This window comes from Urocampus carinirostris, chromosome 2, assembly GCF_059441175.1.
Source record: "Urocampus carinirostris isolate Australia breed hairy pipefish chromosome 2, RoL_Ucar_1.0, whole genome shotgun sequence".
NCBI lineage: Eukaryota > Metazoa > Chordata > Actinopteri > Syngnathiformes > Syngnathidae > Urocampus > Urocampus carinirostris.
In genome coordinates this window covers 62,632,612-62,655,100 of record NC_142350.1, presented here as the reverse complement: position 1 = coordinate 62,655,100, position 22,489 = coordinate 62,632,612, and the positions used below count along the sequence as shown (strand labels likewise).

Sequence of the window (22,489 nt, the reverse complement as noted above, 5' to 3'; positions counted from 1 at the left end):
TTATTAGTGTCAATAAATGTGTTCAAACCAAACCTTTTCACAGCGTTCGTTTATGGTTAGCTTTCTGTATTTATCGTGTTTCGTCTGGTAGTGCCTCTTGATATTATATTCTTTGAAAACTTCCACAGTCACAGTCGCAAATTAGACAGACGGTTGTTTTTGACTTTGGTGAAAAAATACTTCAATTTCCACATGTCCTGGAAGCGGCGCCCCTCAGTCAACTTTTTTACAGTCGCCATGTCAGAAATAGGGTGGGCTAAAGTTCTCACAGAAAGCCAAGGGCAAGGTGGCCATAGGGCTACTGCCATCATCTGGTGGAATGGTGATTTTTATTTTTGTACAAAAATATTTTATACTGCTGTCAACATTACTGGCAGACCACATATTTTCAATTTTATGACAGAAGCCGTGGGACAATAAGTATTTATTCGCGAGCCGTAACTGACCCCCAGGCTGGTCTTAGGACATGCCTGAAGTACTATATGTTTCACAGAGACAGACGTTTCACACACAGAAAGCACAATATTAATCAGAAAATGTAATGCTAGCTGGGGTGAGATTTTAAAATAAATTCTAACATAGGGTTAAAAAAAATTTAAACTGGCACACAGCATTATAGTGTGGTATTCTGGGTTTACAGCAGTAGAGAAAAGAACAGCCCAGAAATCATCAGCTGCTCCCTGTCCAGTCTATAGGCACTGCCATGTAAATATTGCCTATCCATCCCAATATGGAAAACATGGTACACCAAGTAGTAATCAATGAACATAAAGACGTATCTATTCTAAATTATGTTATCTCTACTTTATTTTATAATAATATATAAAATCATGATCATTTTGCCCTCTTGAGCGAGGGGGCTGGGAATCTCCTATCAACTTCCCAGAAAGAGTCAGAAATATGAATGTTTTTGACTCTAGCCACCTCCCAGTAGGGGGATATGGCTCCGGTGTGTGTGTGTGTGTGTGTGTGTGTGTGTGTGTGTGTGTGTGTGTGTGTGTGTGTGTGTGTGTGTGTGTGTGTGTGTGTGTGTGTGTGTGTGTGTGTGTGTGTGTGTGTGTGTGTGTGTGTGTGTATGTATATATATATATATATATATATATATATATATATAATGAGATTTTTATTTTTAACTAAAATCCAGAGGGCTACATTCAAAAATGATTAAAAAATAAAGCAAGTCAGGCTATTATTAAAGTTACTTTGTCAAAAGATTATTTTTTTGTTCTATACAAAATCATCATCCACAACTCCCCAAAATGGGTCATTTCATATATAAACCATCAATGCATTTTCTGGACTGCCTATCCTTACTCGGGTTTGAATATATAGCCTAAAAAGAAATCATAATTTTGTTTTCAGACAAAAATGTTGTGCATTTTGTTTATAATAATTATTTGGGTCTTTTATATTTATCTATTTTTCAAAACCATGCCTAGAAGTTGGGTGTATTGCATAATAATGATCCACACACACAATGTAGAGTTTTTATTTTTCAAATAAGAAAAAGTTAGTGTATTTTGTTAAAACTATCCAAAATTGTGTTGTATGTTTATAAACCTCCATTCGGACCACCCACCTTCAAAATGGTTCAGCCCAACAAATCGGGAAATTTCTATAAAGCGAGCCAGAAAGTTAGATCAAATTCATGTAAGCAGTTGATTGGTGCATTTAGGACTGACGTTAGGGTTATTTGCTATCCCAGTATGTTTTTTGTTTTTTTTTTTATATTCCAATTCAAAAATTCTCTGTCCTGGTTAGGGGTACTTGGCTCAAAAACAGTTTACAGGGAGTACATCGCAAAACCACTACTTTTGTTGTGTTTCTCATCAATTACATATGTCTTTAAACTCAACAAGGGCTGATCAATGCCACGTCCTTGCAGGGTATCATGGATCCGCAGCATCGTGGTCGTTGTCGCCCAACAAAACATGAACCTGATGACGAGCATCATCGGGCGCTTCCAGCACACCAAGGTTCGGGTGGTAGAAGGCGGCTCCACGCGCCACAGGTCAATTTGTAACGGAGTGATGGCCCTCAGTGAGGAAGATAAGCAGGAGAACAAAGTGGTCATCATCCATGATGCCGTGCGACCTTTTGTGGAGGAAGATTTTCTCTATCAAATAACGATGGCTGCCTGGGAACACGGAGTGAGTAGGATGATAGTAAACAGATAAGCTGATTAAAAACTGACAAAACAAAACCGAGTACGCCCCTTAGTGAAATTGCCATACTAAACTTTGTTAGATGTTGTGTTAGACGTTACGTCCTTTGCTTTTGTGACATCTTAAAGGCTCAGACTCTTTGTCTGGCAATAGACTTTGCAATTCCTGACAATTTTTGAATCTATATTCGAATTATTTATGTATTTGAATGAATAAATAACCCAATTAATAAAAAATGAAATGATTCCTTCAAAAAATTGTTTTAAAATAAGTACTTCTGAACAACGAAGGTTTTGAATTTCTGTAAATGCGCAATGTGTATTATTTGACCACTAGATGGCACTGTATTTTGTAATGCGAACAAAACAACACTGCGGCGACTAGAAAATAAAAAACTCTCGATGTATGAATACTTATAAAACTCAACATTGATATGATAGTTAATTTATTTTTATTTTTATTATTCAAATCAATGTTTTTTTCTTTACTGAATGAAGGTTTTTTTTTGTACCACCAGGAGGCAATAAATATTAAACACAATCCCTTTAAAGTTTTGACATTGGCTGATACGTCTCTACAACACTGGGTTAAGCTGGAAAACATGGTACCAACACAAATCACTTGACAGTTATACAAGAACCAAAAATAAAACATGTTACTCCAAAAGTAACCGTGTAGTCACAAATAACCGTATAAACTCTCATTGGATCCGATCCCCCTAAAACTGCTTGAAAATAGCTAAATATTAAAAGAAATCGAAGAAAAAGTGTACATCCACCTATAGAAGAAGCTGCACAGCTTCCATATATAAATGCAAAAAAAAAAAAAACGTGTTTTAGAAATAAGAAGAGTTCATTGGTGCTGTCCACTTCCCGTTTGTCTGCCACAGGTGTCCGGGGCCATCCGACCACTTGTCTCCACGGTGATCGCAACAACGTCAGACGGGTTCCTGGATCACTCGCTAGAACGGGCCAAGTACAGAGCCAGCGAGATGCCCCAGGCCTTTAAGTACAACATTATCCACAGAGCCTATCAGAGGGTATGTAAATGGAATTGCACACCACGGCTGAGTCCTCAAAGGGTTCCTCAATTATTCTGGCATTAAATACAGTATTTTCCACACTATAAAGCACACTTAAAAGCCTTCATTTTTTTTAAAAAGCTAACTATATGCGCCTTATGTATAGATCAATATTGAGTCGCAGCAGGTCTTGCAACTACGGTAAACAGCCGCCAACTTGATTTTCTCCCCGAAGAAGTAGTGTGCTGTGCATGCTGGCAGTGTCTGAAACAACATCTGCCTGGACGCCCGGGGCGTGCATCTTTTACGTCGTGCGTACAACTTACAAAACGTCAGGGTGGCCGACAACTTTTTCAAGGAAAAAAAAATATATATATTTATTTTCAAATCAAACGTTTGCTTTATCTTTATTCCGATTTCGAAATGTTCATTCAGTTTGGAAATTTTGGAATTTCGGTTCGTTTGGCAATTTGCATACTCGGCACCCAATAACTTCGTGCTTCTGGACTTTCCCGAGCGTTATAAATTCTGGTATTAGCATATAATTTTCCAAAGTAAACGCACAGAGAACACAAGAAAAATGGAGAAGTGGTTAGGAATCAAGCCAAAACCTCAGCTCCAGATGATTCACAAGAAGATAACAAAATGTATGACGCTACAAAACGTAAACGTACATTAAAAGCAACGTGGAAGGAGGAGTGGCTTGTAGCAGACGACGCAACGCAAACATTGCATGAATGAAGATGAGTAAATACGGGTACATACTGATGGCAGATGGAAAACAGCGATGTCATATACATGCAATGAATGTTATAAGTAGATTTATAACAAACTTAATTCCAAAGTGTTGTTCTGTTATATATTCTGATTATCAATCCTTAATACTTTGCAACAATGGTTTTTTTTGCGGTTTGTCGTCTTATTGTGTTTCAAGTTGTGAAAAATGGGGCAGGCAACTTTATGGCTGGGCAGACATGCTCATATTTTACACGGCTTGGTTAAAATGGATGAGTACCGAGACTTTTTTTTTTTAAATTAAAACATTGACGTTATATTATTGTGAATAATTTATTAACTTACCATGTTTTAAATGTATTATCAGTGAAGAGAGGCGTAAAATGTGTTTTCATTATTACTATTTATTATTAATAAAATTATTATCTGAGTTTAATAGTGTTTATATATATATTTATTTATTCATTTATGTATTTGAGTGCAAATACATTGCAATAGTCTTGAAAATAAGTTAAATTAAAGACTGAAGCATCTGGCCCCTGGAAATATTTTGACCTCCCTTAAAAGGACATTGTATATTATTTAGATTTGTTAGTGCCTCCTAGAGGAGAAAAATATCAATTTTGATTTGAATAATACAATTATTGTCAAGACTAGAACGTTGCGTTACGTTTCTCTCAGTTTTATTGAAAGAAAGGAAAGTGTTGCACCATCGATCCGGTGATCGCTGGCCGCGGGAAGCAGGTTGTTTTGAACGCGAAAGTGGGACTTCCGTGGCGAGTGATGACGGTGTCGAGAACGGAAAAATGGTTCAGTAGCCGGGACAGGAGAGCAAAAACCTGGTCGGGGTCGGAAACGAGTCGTGAGCCAGGAGAGGAGAGTAGACGTGGTCAGGATCAAAAATGGGTCGAAGCTGGGGAACAGACGGGAGCAAAAAACAGTTGGGAGTCAGGGTCGAAAAAGGCTTACCTAGTCTAAACTGAGGTTCGCAGACGCACTGACAACAGGTGACAGAAAGGAGAGGGTTTAAATAGGGACAGGGAGCCAATCTGAGTCCGAGGCAGTTGGCGCCAAAGGAGCGGGCACAGGTGCATCACATCGGTAAACATGACAATTATAATATATATGTTTTTTTTAAATACTGGTAGGTCAATCAATTGGTATTATTTGTCATAACATTGTGTTGATATGATTGTCCAGCATTTTGCACTTACGGGTACTTCCAGAAATCTAAAAACATGGCTGTCAAAAAAAATGAGAAGAAAAATGGCATGGTTTGTTAACTTTGAGTCTCTGTCGTTTCAATTTTCCTCGTGCTTTTTGCTCTTGTTTTCCGTTGCAAGACACAATACAGCGACATCTAGTGATCAAATATTATACAGTATCCCTTCAAACATCCATCTATCCGTCCTTGTCTTTTTGGAGGAGGTGTTGACTTTTTATAAAGCTGGGAAATTATCCCCGCTAGCAAAACGAAATGAAGGATGTGGTGCCGCCAGCGAAGCTGTTTTTATTGAGTTCCTCCGATAAAGACAGCGAGATGAAAGGCGTCAGATTAGCGAGACGCTTCGGTGAAATATCGGCATACGCGCAGGGTCAGAGTGTTTTCACAAGACAACAGGATGATGCATGAGCAGCCATCATTTTTGTGCTTGTAAACTGTTCTTTGATGTGCTTTATTTGTTCCTTTGAATGTGGCACTTTAGCATTTGAGTGGTGTGTAATTTAATGCGCATTAAGCATTTGGCCGGGTTTGATTTTCGTCAAGCTCTCGTTTTGATAATGTGAAATCCAATAACTGCGCATGACGTGTTTTAGACTTCAGATGAAATACTTTTTTTTAATCTAGATTTAGTATCTACATATATTTGATGCATGATCGCATTGAAAACATTTTTGGAAGTGCAGTAAAACCTTGTCCTATCAATGATCCGAATTGGGAAGTATTTTAATGCAAACAAGTGTTTTGTTTTTTAATTTTTTGTTGTTATTGTCCAAAAAGCAGCTCTGTAACCATTTGCAGCCCAACTACCTTATTTTAATGTCTCAAAGCAAATATCAAAAGTAATAATTGCTCCTAAAATGTTTTCCTATAAATAAGTTAACTACATAGAAACATTGTAAAATAAATTCTTGAAATCAGTCTTTTTTTTAGATTCTAAACCAACCATATCGAAAATTATTTGTATTTGTTCTTAACAAAAACAAAGTAAAGCATCAAACACAGATTTTGATGTTATGATGAGCATAGCAGTTAAGGCGGGGGTTGGGAACCTATTCCTTGCAAGGCAGATGTGGCTCTTTTCATGACAACATCTGGCTCAGAGATAAAAAAGAGACTTTTACTATTTTTCTGAATCATTCCAATTGTGAACTTAAGACAATCGTAAACCATGCAAAGCCAAAGCAAAACAAATAGTACCAAGAGTTCGGTCCGGTCTATATAGGGGACAGTATCAACTACAGTTTACAATCGCAGCATCACACCAACATACCACCGTTTTGGTTGTGCACCGCTAAGGAATCCTTTATATGGAAGCTCATTAAACAATGCATGTCCACTGTTGAGACACTTTATAATAAAAAAAAACCCACACAACAAACCGTAAACTCCCATACCCATAAATGTCAGCAAAGCATCCAGAGCAATTTGATCGGGTGAGAGTTAAAGATGGGTAGAGCTATGCACACATGGCGCAAGCACTAATTTCTCTAAATATGTCGGTATCCTTCTAGTCAGTATTGTGTGACATTTTTACGAAATAACTTTGCTCGCACCTTGTTTTCAAACTTTTATTTAGGAAAAAAATGACGGTCAAAATGAGCCTAAATACTTTTAAGTTACTGTTGGAGGGAGACATATTTTATGTGGTATATTTATATTGATATGGGACAAAGGCTCTGGCATTATTTTATTTTAACACATTTCATCAAATCTCAAACTTGAAATAAAATTCGCTCAAGAATTAGCTTTTGTCTTGTGACAGGATTTGGCAGTTTTGTTGAATTCTATCTTAAAATATATGGTGTGGCGCTCTCTCGAAGAAAAAAAAATGCTATTATGGCTCTTTTGGTCGAAAGTGTTCATGACCCCTGGGTTAAGGGTTCTGTGAACTGTGAAAAGCCCCCCTCCCCAAAAAAATCAACGTAGCTTTTGTTTCCTTGAATTTCTCTATATGTGGCTCTCTTAGTTAAATGTTTTGACCCTACTCTAGCATATTGAGAAAATAGCATGTATAGGGCCACAGAAAAGCTACATTGAAGTGCAGTCATGTTTATTTGTAGCCCCCTAATCACAACAAGTCCTAAAGGGCTGCACAGGTCATTATTACAACATCCCCTGATCTGAAACTTATACGTGGGCAAGGCAAAACTAAAAAAAAAACCCTCAGGATGAGGAAAATGAAGAAACCTTGAGAAGCAGCCATACATGAGGCAATCCCCCCCTCCAGACTTACCAGGCTGCAATAAATGTTGCAAATGCATCAACAGGCAAGACCGATATAATTTACATGAAATATAGATAGTTTCCTGCCCCAAAATCTTGACCGATGCATGTTCTAGAATCTAGATGATGGCTTACATCATGTCCAAGTGCTGGTACGATGGCTCGAAATGCATGTACCGTGCAACAACCAGGCTCATCCTTCTCCCTCAAGGAAAAGAATACAAAATTAGCATAACTCTATCGATCATTCAGAAACATTCCTGCTTTTTTAACTCTCAATCATCCATCCATCCATTATCTGCACCACTTATCCTCAGTAGGGTCGCAGGGGTGCTGGAGCCCAACTCTCAATCATGAAACCTTAAAACAAACAAAATGTTTCAAAATCCACCACACACTATACCCAAATAACCAGGCACCTTTTCCCCTCAGTGCACCGAGGCCGACTTTGACTTTGGTACCGAGTGTCTCCATCTGGTGCTGCAGTACTGCGCTACTGGGGCCAAGCTCATCGAGGGCCCGCCTACATTGTGGAAGGTGACTTGCTCTTATTTTCTCTAGGGATGCACTGAAAAAAAAAGCTAAAACCGAAAATGTGATAACCACGCCGTAAATTGAAAAGCAAACGGCAGATTATAAGGCACACCCCCAAAAATACTCTTTTGTAATATTGAGGGCACTGGATTGATTATAAGTAAGAGCTACCATATTTATTCGTGTATAACCATGTTGCATTTTATACACTTATGGCATATGATCACGTCAATAACCAAAATCGCAGAACATTGTATGCAATAGGAATCGATCTCGGGTCCCGGCGGTGAGAGCGCCAAACCCTAACCACTAGACCAGCGTGATAAAGCTAACATACGAAAAGGCATTCAGTTTTATCTCATTGTGACACAATTTTTACTCACGGTGCTAGAAATGAAAGCTAGAGAATGGCACAACAAAAAGTCGTCCCTAACGATATAAATAAACACAAGAAAACAAAACTAGGGAAACAACTCTGGTGTAACCAAGGATTCAGATTCAGATCTCAGATTCAGATCTACTTTATTGTCATTCTAGTACACGTGTATACAGAACGAAATGTCGATGCATCTGACCCCCACAGTTTCCTTGAATGTACAGATATAAATAATGTTGTATTGTATTTTGGCTACGTATAGTATTTTACCATAGTGCCGATAGTGCAAGAAGAGTAGCTAACCAGATGTGCAAAATGGGCAGTCAGGTTAACAAGTCAGGTACACAGTAACATTAACACTGTAACAATAACGCTGTAATTACAATAGTGCAGAGAGCAATGTGCAAGGAGTGGCAAGCTATAAAAAAACTGCCAGTAGTGCAAAAAGTCAGATTAGCAGCCGTTTAGATTTAAGTTAACTATATGTTAGATTGACCATTTAACAGTCTAATGGCCAGGGGGACTAGACTATTGCGGAGCCTGGTGGCCCTGCACCGCACACTGCAGTACCTCTTCCCAGAGGCTAGCAGAGTGAACAGTCCATGATGGGGGTGAGAGGGGTCCCCGGTAATGTTTTTAGCATGGGATAGGCAGTGCTTCTGGCCAATGTCCTGAATGGAGGGAAGTGTAGTCCCGATTATTTTCTCTGCTGTCCTCGTTATCCTCCTCACACTACCCCAGTCGGTAGCACTGCAGCCTCCACACCACACAGAGATACAGCTGGTCAGGATACTCTCTATGGTGCCCCTGTAGAATGTAATGAGGGAGGGTGGGGGCAGGTGGGCTCTCCTCATCCTCCGCAGGAAGTACAGGCGCTGCTGTGCCCTCTTAACCAGTGATGCAGTGTTCACGGACCAGGTGAGTTTGTAATGTGCACCCCTAGGAACTTGATACTGCTGACAACCTCCACAGCCTTGTTGTTGATGCAAAGTGGGGCATGGTTGGGCTGGTTTTTCCTAAAGTCGACAATGATCTCTTTAGTTTTGTCGACATTCAGGACCAGGCTGTTGTCCTTGCACCAGCCCACCAACTGCTCCACCTCCTCTCTGTAGGCCAGGTCGTTGTCATCCCTGATGAGGCCCACCACTGTTGTGTCGTCAGCATACTTCACGATGTGGTTTGTGGCGGACCTAGGGACGCAGTCGTGTGTCATCAAGGTGAACAGCAAGGGGCTTAGGACGCAGCCTTGGGGGGAGCCCGTGCTGAGGTAGATGACATCTGAACTGTTCTGACCTATCCGCACTGATTGGGGTCTGTCACAGAGGAAGTCCAGCAGCCAGTTCCGCAGGGGGGTGTTGAAACCCAGGAGTCTCATTTTGTCTACCAGATGTTGTGGGATGATGGTGTTGAATGCTGAACTGAAGTCCAGGAACAGCATCCGCACATGGGTGTTCTTCTCCTCTAGATGTGTCAGGCTCAGGTGAAGCGCAGAGGAGATGGCATCCCTGGTGGAGCGGTTTGTCCTGTAGGCAAACTGAAAGGGGTCGAATGAGGAGGGGAGACTGGAGGTGATGTGCTCTTTAACCAGTCTCTCAAAGCACTTCATTATGATAGGATGAACTGTACTTTGCGTTTATGTTTAAGGACGACGTTCTGTTTTCTTCATTCTATAACATTTGATCTGGCATCGGAAGGACGGATAGTGTGATATATAATGTATCGCCTTTTCGTATGTCACTTGTGTCACAGGTGGTCTCGTGGATAAGTGTTGGCGCTCTCACCGGTGGGAAGCAAGTTCAATTCCTGTTGATTATTTTGTTATGCAATTTCGGCCAGCTGTTTTTTTTTTTTTTGATTGATCAATCATTGCACAAATATGATAGTATACTGTAAAATCTCATGTAGTAACACACACGCGTAAATACTGTCTGCATATCCAATCTCATCTCTGCAAAAAAGTACCATATTTCGCAGTATATAAAGCGCACCAGGTTATAGGGCGCAATGATAAATTTCTGGTCAATTTGAGGTTTTTATGAGCGCCTTATAATTTCGTAATAACAGTTCTTTTTTTCACTAGCTTTCTGAGAAGAGTAAAATACAAATGATATTTTAAATGTTTTAGTTGTGTAATTCTTATAAAACAACAACAAGGCCACTTAATTGCTCAAATAGAATCCTGTTCAACAAAATAGTGATATAAAAGTAAAGATAAAAACACAAGTTAATTGTACTTTAAAAAAAAGTGCCTGCATATATTGAAAAATGTACACAGATTTAGGTGCATTTACGCTTTTAATGGACTGGAGAGTGAACATTGAAACAAAATGGAGGGTTGAACTGATCCCCAGCCAATCTACTTCGGGATAAACAGACTGAATGTCACTTAGTACGTGTTTATGAACTCAAAACAACTCAATTGTTATAAGTTTGCTCTGTAGTTTTAGCATGGAAACATTATTCAATGTTCGGCTAGTGGCTTAAAAAAACCATGGATGCAAAGTGACACACAAACTTTAGAAATAGTTTGTTGGCAAAAGCTCTGTAGTGCTTCCATATTGACAACATCTTTTATCTTTTGGTGCACAGACTCGCACCCGAGTGAAAGCCAGCTTCACATGGCTCGCCTCACATTTTATGGTTTAATCTTTTATTTTGGCTGAACAGAAAACACTATTTTGATCATTTTTGACAAAAAGACTTTCGGTGCTGAAAATTTGGTCCATACCTCATATGGTGAGGTAGACAATGGGTACTAATAGGTTTCACCTTGCACTACAGGTCACTTACAAACGCGATTTAGCTGCTGCGGAGTCTGTTGTAAAAGGTGAGTGATGTACCCTCAAAAATGATGTATATCAACATTGATTCTCTACCCATGTGAAGGATACATGGATCCCAAATGTTTTACTGCACTCATGGTATCCTTTCCCCCCACAGACAAACTATCTCGCTCAGTCTGCGTAATCACTGGCGGATGTTCGCACGCTAGCTCGCTGGCCGACTCCCTCCGCAAAGATTTCTGCAGCCTAGAAATGGTGCGTAAACCGGAACCGTCGACATGCGAGTGTCGCCTCACCCGCTTATTTTCCGATGTAGCGGGAGCATCATGTGCATGTCTGGGTGGTCCTCTGGTGAAACAACTGGTCCGTCTGTGGTCAAGCAACTAATGAAGTGTGACTGTACGCATGCAGGAAAGCAGATGGCCGTCACATTTGCTGAACTGCGGCGCATTTGTTTGAGGAATTGTGGTGCGGGCGGCCTTCGTTGTATTGTGCTCGAAAGCTCATGTTACAACACAAGTGGTGAGGGACCCTAGTCCCAGGACTTGACTGCAATGGCAATAACGTTACCAGTTTCAGAAGGACTGGGTTTCGGCTGAAATGAGTTTTCCTGACCTGTGCTAGCAGATGACAGCATAGACCAGCCACAGAATATCCATGTTCACAGAGTAATCTTGTCCCCTCACCTGCTCGTCTTGAGATAGAGAAATTACAAGCATAAGTTCATTTTTCCAGGACTACATGTGCACTCCTGCAATTATATGACCCTAAAACGCATCCTTCCTTCCTGACTATTAAGTCTCTCCAAGTTCTTCATCGGCTTGCGTCAGCTGGCCTGGATAGAGTCCCAAAAGTGAATTAGGGTCAATTCTCTTTGATTGGAGATGTTCCTTTCTACATGCAGGTGCTTGGTAGGGCAAAGCGTTCCACTCAAGGGTGCTCATGGGAGAAAATCGTTGGAAGCCAAGCAGAGAAAGTGGAAGAATAAACATGCACTGTTGGAAAAGACTTGCTGGAGTTCAGTGATTGACGGTAGGCAGTCACTAGTTTCCAACTTTTCGGATCTCAAAAGGCTTTCATTCGAACATTTACAACCAAGTATTTGATGATTCTTCAAATGGAATCCTCCAATCACTTTTCCAGAAATCATAGAAGGATATGCAATCTTGTTGGAATTTGTGGTCTTAATAAAGAACCGTGTTTTGCTTCTATTGTAAGTTATCATTGCTCCTCCAAGCCACACCTAATTTTAGTCTAAAATTAAAAAAAAAAAAAAAAAACGGCTTTAAAATTTAGTGCTTAATCTGTCACTATATTGTAACTTTACAAATCCATAATTTAAAGAGTAATTCTTTTCTTCTTTAAATCTGTTATCTTTCCGAGGTAATTAGTATTTCTGACATATGCTTTCCATTGCAAATGTAGCACTTCTAAACACTTTGTGTTATTCTAAAACTGAGAAGGTCTATGTGACCTTGCCAAATGCTGAGTACTTTTGTCTGTGTTTATTTGCTGCTGGGTGTGAAGCTTAAGGACTAAATTTGACTGACATATCCTTTCCTCTCCTCAAGTGTTTCCATGCCAAGGCCAAACACAATGATCTCAACGAGGCCTTGTGTTGTGCCATTGACTTTTAGACACCATGTTTGTAAACAATTCCTGTGGAGTGTGAAGTAAAGATCAGGCAAGAGTTTGGATTTGAGTTATTGGTTATAAGTTTTGAGAATTCAGATTAGACATTTGTCTGAGGTTGGTGTTAAAGTTTATGGGTGTGAGATTAAAGAGTTGGTAGCTGGGTTCAGGATTTAAATGAGCTATTTTAATGGGCTGAGGATTTGAAATACAGGTAACATCTGACTTCCAACTTGCTCGACTAACATCCTCCCGTACTTAGAACCACGGCCAGCAGATGCCCATTTTTTAATTCGATGTCTGCCACCGCAGGCCATAGCAGACCAGCAATGCGTATGAACATTGTGCTAACCAGGTGGCACAGCAATCTACCGCTACAAAATGACTAGATACCAACTCTGCAGCAGACGGCTCGATTGTGATGGATTTATTAACGGTTGGTCGTGATTCCGGTCGTAAGTCTGATGTGACCTGTGTATGGTAAGAGTTTGTATTATGAGAACAAGTTTGAGGAAGGGGTTAGGTTACAGTTTTTGGAGCTTGAGGTTGGTGTTATTTTATCTTTGTTGATAATGGTGGCGCGCATTGACGCATCAGCTCACAACTCTTCAACTAATTTTCTATTTATTACCTATATTTTATGTTGATAATATGTGTATTATTTGCCATCATGTAGGTTTTATATGAGGGGATGGTGTCATAATATTCTGTAATAATGTGCAGCCCTTTGAGACTCTTTGTGATTAAGGGCTATACAAGTAAACATGACCTAACTTGACCGTTCTCTTGTCTTTTTTGCTTTCTTTTCTGGACACATGCGTGGCCAATAATACCTATAGTCGTGAGGAACTTGTACATTTGGGTCTGGGTCTAAATTTTGACTTTTTGGGCACTTTTTATACCACCTTTGATATCCCGCAGGAAATACACAGGCTTGCGGGATCTCCGTGGGTGGCCAACCCACTTACCAAGTGGCGGAGACAGCATAAGGATCACAAACAAAAGCGGCACTGTCGCTCGGGCTATGGTGCTAAGCTAAGGGAGCTACATCGGCGAAACGGCAGAGCAGGACATGAAGATGACGGAATTGTGCGTCTAAATTTCGTGTTGCCAGGTTTTAGTTTCAGGTCACACTTAAGACTTTGAGGAATGGTTAAGGTGAGAGTTGAGCTTGAGTTTTGGAGTAAATTTCAAGTTTGAGCTCAAAGTCAATGAAAGTGTTACATTTTGAGTTATAAGATAGGTACATTACACTCAAGTAGATGGGTCTCGTTCAGCAGTGGATGTTTGAGGTGTAACCAAATCAAACACCAGAAGGAGTGTAAGACCTTTGAAATGTTACTGTTTGTGAAACTAGATGAAATTTCTAACTATGGGGAATGTCTCTGTTTTCCAGGATCTAAACATCATCCCAGATGTGACAGGAGACAATCGCCGGTATCTGTTCAATGCTTGGAACTTCATCCAGTTTTCTGTAGGTTTACATTTTTTGACAGGATTGGAAAATGCGTTCTTTCAAACTATGATCTATCTGGCAGTATTACAGAGAAAAAACACATTTGCTTTCAAAGATAATATCTTGATTTGGATTATGTTGCTGTTCCAGACGAACATCTCTGACTTGGCCAAAGTGGAGAGCATGTTGGCAGAAGTGGAGACCACGAAGCAAACGCTACTCCATCCGGTTGTTGTCGTAGTGGTGAGTCGTTAAAGAATTTAAGAAAAACAAGCAGAATTACCCAGGCTGACCCACCTCACCAGCATGAAATCATTATGTGTAGTTGCGGCTTCGAGAATGCTTCAGACGGCCTTTAAATGTTACGCTTGTTGCAAAGCGGCTAAAGTGCTTGTCTAACCTTCTGTGTAGAAGCATCCCCTTGCTTAGCACAACTTTGGTCACATTGCGATGATTAGAGAAAAAGTGATGGTGGTCCAGCAGCCTCCGTAGCAAAGGGCCTAGCTGTTGGTAGGGATTTGATTGTTTTGTCTACGAAAATTGGCATGAGATAGCGTACCACAGGGTAAATCGAAGTTAGTCGTCTGTTATTGTATGTAGTATTTGGAAACAGTTTTTTGCATGACATATTCACAGTTTATTTTATTTTGTAGGTGCATCTAAGCAGTCTAGACAGATGGACAGCCTTTGCCGAATTGGCCTTGAAGTCCAAAGTCCAAAATATTCTCTTGTACGGCATCTGTGTCGAGCAGTCAAAGGTAAAAAAGCTTTTTGTCTTTCATGTCAGACTCTTCTTCGCTGGCGCATTGTTTCTGAGAAATGTTTCTTTTTAAGAGCAGCCAAACTAAACATGGCTCTTTTGTAGATGATGGAATGCCTGTTGCTGTTTTTTATCAACTGTCATTATTAGCGTTTGGTTAAACTACGTAGAATCACCATATAATTCAGCCCTTAAGGACAGTTTAAATTAGCAACATAAAACCCGGTAAAAACGTCCATCAGAGGTGAACCCACTAAAAGTGAAGAGAAAAACTTGGGAATTCATGTTGTTTTCGTTTGGTTTGACAAAACTATTCAAGGTTCACTTTATTTCCGGGATCTTTTTAAATTTAATAGACGCAATAACTCCATCTATCTCTGCATAACTCGCTTGATGAGATCAGCCCCTTCTACTTTAGTGCTCATGAGTGGGGGCATGTACATATCCTTTCACTCTTGTTCACATTGAACCAAAGAGATGGCTCGTATTTTGGTTTGAAGCACTTTGACCTCCGGATGTGTCGCAAAAAATGTTGAAAAGTTTGTGGTTGACCTCCGATCTCTTACTCATTTCTTCGTAATTATAGTGGAGTTATCCATCGGAGTAAGTGAGAGATGGAAGGGTTATCAAATCATATCAGGACTTTTTGGGAATGTATATTAAAGAGTGGCTTTGTTCGGGGACAATTGGTGTTGATCTTTCTTTAAAGATCAAGCCGGCTATGTGTCAGGAAATTACATTTTATGTTCTTAAAAAAAAGAGGAAGGACAGCAACTGTGAAATTGTCTTCCCTGTGCTTGCATGTGCATTTAATTTGATGATCACATGTTGGACTATTAAATTCTTAATTATGGAGAATGATGCTAAATGGTAAATGGTCTGCATTTATATAGCGCTTTTCAAGTCAATGAAGACCTCCCAAAGCGCTTTACAATGTGCTTCACACTTACCCACTCACACACACACTCACACACCAATAGGGAGTCAGCCATGCAAGGCGCCTACCTGCTTATTGCGGGCATTAGGGATCCAGTGTCTTGCACAAGGACACTTCTACATATAACACTGAGGAGCCGGGAAGCAACATACAAATTGGGATAACTTTCTTTGCTTTTTTAAACATAATGTTTTCCAGATATACACCGGCTTTGTGCTGCAATTTTTCCTCACAAATTTTCCAGCAAGCTTGGTCTTATGCAGGCTCCGAAGACGTTTACACATGAACAGATTTTGTCTTATATTTGACAACAATGCAATATACATGTCGATCTAAATATGGATCTGTTTATTTCATAAATGGTAAATGGTCTGCATTTATATAGCGCTTTTCAACTCAATGAAGACCTCCCAAGGCGCTTCACAATGTGCTTCACACTTACCTATTCACACACACACTCACACACCATTAGGAATAATATTTTCTTTGTTGTCTATACTAGATCATTCTTTTTCTCTTGACGAACCACTAATGTCCTGATGTAGTAACTCTGCCAGTGTGCTTTGGCCAGGGTTGCGGTGGTTTGCGGACCGATTTACAGCACATTTGCACCTCTGTCCAAAAATCAAGACATCATTTGGCCTTGGAGGAGGTCTTACTTTCACCCAGGCCACATATTAATGATAGGGTGACGTCTGTGTTCATTTCCCGCTGAGTCTGGTTTTGTTTGAAGAGGAGATTTTCAAAGAGAATGAGAACTAATTTAGCCATCAACTCTGGCGAGCTGTACAAAGTTGAATTTTTCGGATGACGTTTGATGGCTTTTCAACCATTAATTGCATCATCTTAGATCAATTCTTCTGAGTTTGAAGAAGGCAAGTTGTTACCACACTTGGCTGCCATTTCAGCGAAGGTCAAGGTACTTAAAACTGAAAAAAACATCTGTAATTCAGTTTATATTTGGCAAAAAAAAGCTTCAACTGCAGAATGGATCTAATTAAATAAACCTTCATATTTTTATCAGACTAACAAAGACTTGGTTGCTTTAATTGCAACCTTATTCTTAATAATTTCCCTGATCATCAAATGGTTATGGCCATATTCCTTAGCGAGGGTAACAATGTGTTTGCATTCTTTGTTTTTCTACATTATGTCAATCTTCGTTTCCATTGTTCTCATCTTCTTGCTCAAACCTAAACCATAACTGCAGATCACTGGACCTGTGGCTAAACAAATATCAGTTCGTCACAAGAGATTCTCAACTAAATAAACGGAGAGAATAGAGCATTGTGGGTGGGAATTCAGCCAAGAGCAAATCAGCATCTTCATGATGCTGTAACAATAACCAACAGCAGGCCAGCATCTTATGACTTTGAACAATAGTAGACGGGCATCTTAGAGATGTTTAGAGTGTGTGACATGCACAATCATACTCACCAAAACCACAAGGTTTGAATTTTGTAAGTTTTTGGAAACGTGAATTAATTCGATGTTGCTGTTGGAAGGTGGGGAAAATGCCGTCACGCGGCCCAAAACCCCCCAAAAAAACCTCATTCCACATCCTAAGATGGATCGCCTTATCCCAGGGGTCTACTGCACCACTCCATTCAAATTAGTTCTTGTCAAAAAAAATGTAATTTGAAATGATTACAAATATTCTCATAGACATTTTACCTCAAAGAGTACAGGGAAGTCTCCTACCTTTCTTGCTAAATTGCAAGTTAGGAACAGTTGATGAAAGCACTTTTGGTGCATGTCTTTCCCTTTATGCACCTAACTAATCATGCAGATTAGTAGGAAGTGTGTTAACCGTAAAGCTCATAACCATATTCTCAAACAAGTTAAAAAAAAAAAGGAATAGTGAACCATAACGGCGTGTTTAGAAAATGTCACACGATCCCTCCCCTTACAGTTATACCCTCTAGCTTGTAACCTACTGAAAAGACACTTGTCAGTCTGATGTCAAGCTGATGTATGGCCGTTGTAGTCAGCGCGGTGAGAGCCCTGATGTTTACCCAAACCCGTATTTCCTCCCCGGCCCGGAATCTAAACCTGAGAGGAGATTAGCCGGCACGAGGTAAAGAAAAGAACACCAGAGAATGGAGAGGAGTTCGGGTGAAAAAGACTCCGCAGGGTCTTTTTCTCGGACCTGTTCACATCATCTGAAAGACAGACCGGTGAAACCTGAAGCCGTCCAAAGAATCTCTTACAACACCCTATGAATTGGGGACCTGGTCTAGGTCAGGGGAGATTAAGGACAACTGGCATTTCTGCGGTTTCAGCACACTTCTCCCTTTTCTCAGGATAAATCTGCGCAGTTGTCTCGCATATACCATGAATCTGTTGCCCCAAATAATAAAAACCACATAGCTTGAAGGTTTATCTTTTGTGAGAAGTTGCACATTTGTATTGTAGTGTCTTAATGACCTCCTCTCCCCCCTGCCCCTCTAACTAGAAAATAAGCCTCAACTGTGTCCTTTTTATCAGTACTCACTGACTACATTTAGAGGCATGGAATAGTCCGACTGGGTTGTGAAGTCTGTTTCGTCTAGCCAATGCTATTGTACCAGAACATCAGCTCTATAAAACCTGAAGAGACAATCTTTGATTTGTTATATTAAAAAGATGGAACTTGATTCGGTCTATAAAACAAATGGGAAACCGAGTTCCAAAATAAAAGTGGAGTAGACTTTTTTTGGAGATGTTTCCGACCTGACCACCCAGTTTCCATACCAAGAGGAAACCAGAGATTAAGCACAGGCTTCTTCAAAGATTGTTTTCTCCGAGCTCACCGTCTTCTTCCATTTGGATTCACATCAGCCGAAGGGGAAAAAATAACGTTAACACGTGTTTATTCAGACAAGAAAATGCAACCAGATGCCCCTAAATGCCAACTCGTCTGAAATATTTGATTGGCTCTACAGCTACATCAACACAAATATGCTAACACAACATCATGCTCCACTGGGGATCCAGATGAACACTTTCCACCGAACATCAACTCTGGTTATTTTTACCACGGGAAATTAGGAAGCCATTTGTGACTGGAAAGAAGGCGTTTGCATGTGCGTTACTCAATACCATCTACCAGGAGGAAAGACCTGGAAATAAAGGTTATTCCAGACTGGATGCCATGAGCTGATCAACTGATTCCAGATCCAAAGGCCCCACAGTACCGTTTTGGATTGTGGCTCTTCATTCATCACAATCTTGGCATGGATTCTTCTTACGAGTCGTGTGACTTTTCAAGCGTCCTCTATGTTGGATTACTAGTGACGACGGAAGATGCAAATACAAAACAATTCAAGTATTTTGCAAGTCTAAGCCAGATATGAGGAAATGATTAGATAGATGGATAAATAGATAGATACTTTATTCATCCCCGTAGGGAAATTCACACTTCCAGCAGTATCCTTTTCTTGTTTATTGACAGGAGCCATCCTCGGGGTGCTGTGTTGTAGTTTAGCAACAGCGGAGTGGATGACGTCACACGCTAGGCGAAAGGTTCGGCGCTTCCAGCAGGCTTTTGTGTCTCTGTCCTAACAGCGCTGAAGCCAGGTAGCTCCACGTTAGCGTCCGGGATGCTAGACGTGAGCCACGTTTCCGTAAAACACAGCAATGATGTTTTTAGCCAACACAGCCAGTTCGTCGGTCTTATTTGGTAGAGAGTTCACATTTATCATGATTACGGACGGTACCGAAGGCTTATATCGCCGCTAGTCACTTAGCTTTCACCTTGAGCTCCGGCTCTGCTTCCATGATAGGGCCCCCTCATCACGCCGGCACGAGAATTCTTCAGGGCAAGAAGTTGATTCCTCGATTCCTAGGTTAATTAATAGTATAGAACTGTATTTTATAAATAAGTTGGCATCAGATCCCGGCATTTTACCTGTATTTTTCGACCCAGACATCGTAAGCTACTTGATATACCGACAAGCCTGTACACCCTCGACGAGCATTCGTCTCATAAAAGCTTTGAAAGATGTTTTAGTGGCTTGGTAAGAGAAGTAAAATCAACTGGGGTCCCCGGGCACCATTTAGTTCTATGACAAGTTTATAACTGGTGTAACGCAGAGATCCAATAACGACTTTTCATATTTCATAAAATACGGGTGTGTTTTTTTAAACACCCTCAACTTTTTCTTTTATTCAGTTTTTTAAACCCTGTCTAACCCTTAAGTCGAAGATGTGGAAATCAAACAGATTGGCCAATAGTTACGACTTAAATGGCGCACAATACTTGAAAAAGTTGGCACAGCAGCTGAATGATTTTATATCCGAAAACAATCTTTTTGAATCAATGCAATCAGGATTCAGGGCTAACCACTCTACTGAGACAGCCCTGATTAAGGTAACCAATGATCATGTTCTGCCAATGGACTCTGGCGCTTCATCACTCTTGCTGCTGCTGGACCTTAGTGCTGCTTTTGACACTGTGGACCATAATATCTTACTACAAAACTCAATTCCAATGAAGTTGGGAAAGTGTGTTAATTGCAAATAAAAATTGATCCAAGTAAATTGCAAATTCTTTTCAACCCATATTTAAATGAATGCACAGCAAAGACAACATATTTATTGTCTTCACTCATAAACTTTATTGTTTTGGGAGAAAATCATCAACTCTGTAATTTGATGACAGCAACACGTGCCAAAATAGTTGGGACAGGTGTCAATAACTACTCAGAAAGTGGATGAATGGAAATCAACCAACTATTTGCAGGTGAACAGATGAATTAGCAACCGGTGAGAGTTGTTACTGGGTATAAAAAAGGGAGACCCGAACAAGCTAAGTCATTCACATGCAAGGATGGGGCGAGGTTCACCTCTTTGTGAACAACTGCGTGAGCAAATTGTTGAACAGTTTAAAAACAACATTCCTCAAAGTACAATTGCAAGGAATTTAGGGATATCATCATCTACAGTCCATAATATTGTGAAAAGGTTCAGGGAATCTGGAGAAATCACTGTGCGTAAACGGCATGGCCGTAAACCATTATTGAATGCCCGTGACCTCCGAGCCCTCAAGCGGTACTGCATTAAGAACCGACATCAATGTGTAAAGGACATCACCACATGGGCTCAGGAACACTTTGGAAAACCACTGTCAGTCAATACAGTTCGACGCTATATCCGTAAGTGTGGGTTAAAACTTTATGTTGCAAAGTGTAAGCCATTCATCAACAACATCCAGAAACGCCGCAGGGTTCTCTGGGCCCGAGCCCATCTAAAATGGACTGATACAAAGTGGAAAAGTGTTCTGTGGTCTGATGAGTCAGTTTTCCAAATTGTGTTTGGAAATTGTGGACGTCGTGTCCTCCGGTCCAAAGAAGAACAGAACCACCCAGACTGTTATGCACGCAAAGTGCAAAAGCCAGCATCTGTGATGGTATGGGGGTGCATGAGTGGCCAAGGAATGGGTAACCTGCACATCTGTGAAGGCACCATTAATGCAGAAAAGTACATTCAGGTTTTGGAACAAAGTATGTTGCCATCCAAACAGAATCTTTACCATGGGCGCCCTTGCTTCTTCCAGCAGGATAATGCCAAGCCACACACTGCACGTCTCACGACAGCGTGGCTTCGTAGTAAGAGGGTGCGGGTGCTTGACTGGCCTGCCTGCAGTCCTGACCTGTCTCCCATTGAAAATGTGTGGCGCATTATAAAGCGCAGAATAAGACAAAGGAGACCCCGGACTGTTGAACAGCTGAAGCTGTACATAAAGCAAGAATGGGAAAGGATTCCACTATCAACGATTCAACAACTAGTCTCCTCACTTCCTAAACGTTTATTGAGTGTTATTAAAAGGAAAGGTGATGTAACACAATGGTGAAGAAGCCCCTTTCCCAACTACTTTGGCACTTGTTGCAATTGTAAAATTCTAAGTTTATCATTATTTGCTTATTGAAATAAAGTTTATGAGTTTGAACATGGATAATCTTGTCTTTGTGGTGTATTCATTTAAATATGGGTTAGAAAAGGTTTGCAAGTCATTCTATTCTAATTTTACTGACATTTTAAACTTTTTCCCAACTTCAATGGAATTGACTTTTGTAGAACGGTTGGAAAAATGGATTGGTCTCTCAGGAAATGTCATCTGATGGTTCAGATCCTACCTCTCAGATAGGACGCACTGTGTTAAGGTAGTGTTACCTGTGGTGTTCCGCGGGGTTCAGTACTTGGCCCCCTTCTTTTCAGCATTTACATGCTAGTGTGAGGTGATATTATTCGCAAGTATAATATCAGTTTCCATTGCTACGCAGATGACACTCAACTATATCTTCCGATGGAGTAATCTGCCACACTAAACTGTGGAGATTTGGAGGCCTGCTTCACTGAGATAAAAGAGTGGATGTCACTTAACTTCTCGCGCCTTGACTCGGAAAAGACCGAAAGTTATTGGTCCATCTAAATGCCGTGAATTGTTCTCAAAAACTGCTCTGAACATTGACAAATGTTATATCACCCAGAGTGACTCAGTCAAAAATGTAGATGCCATATTTGACCCCGATCTGTCCTTTCAAACACACGTGAAGAATGTTACTAGAACAGCTTTCTTCCATCTTCGCAACATTGCTAAAATTCGTCCTATCCTGTCTCAGTCAGATGCGGAGATTATAATTCACATGTTTGTCACTTCCC

The 22,489-nt window shown here is 40.4% G+C and overlaps 1 protein-coding gene and 1 long non-coding RNA gene across 2 annotated transcripts in view; one reads left to right on the top strand and one right to left on the bottom strand.

Annotated features, from left to right (window-relative positions):
• The window catches only part of crppa (CDP-L-ribitol pyrophosphorylase A), a 39,986-nt gene that overhangs the window by 3,055 nt on the left and 14,442 nt on the right, over positions 1-22,489 (top strand). Inside the window, exons 2-9 of the mRNA XM_088328126.1 lie at positions 1,886-2,150; positions 3,055-3,204; positions 7,802-7,906; positions 11,061-11,106; positions 11,220-11,317; positions 14,091-14,168; positions 14,301-14,393; positions 14,804-14,908. Of these exons, the coding sequence (XP_088184252.1) occupies positions 1,886-2,150; positions 3,055-3,204; positions 7,802-7,906; positions 11,061-11,106; positions 11,220-11,317; positions 14,091-14,168; positions 14,301-14,393; positions 14,804-14,908 (940 nt within the window). The remainder of the gene's footprint in view (positions 1-1,885; positions 2,151-3,054; positions 3,205-7,801; positions 7,907-11,060; positions 11,107-11,219; positions 11,318-14,090; positions 14,169-14,300; positions 14,394-14,803; positions 14,909-22,489) is intronic.
• LOC148372896 (uncharacterized) lies at positions 19,206-19,915 on the bottom strand. Its single transcript, XR_015849663.1, has 2 exons — positions 19,583-19,915; positions 19,206-19,500 (listed from the first exon to the last, which is right to left on the bottom strand). It is a non-coding gene; the product is annotated as an uncharacterized LOC148372896 (long non-coding RNA).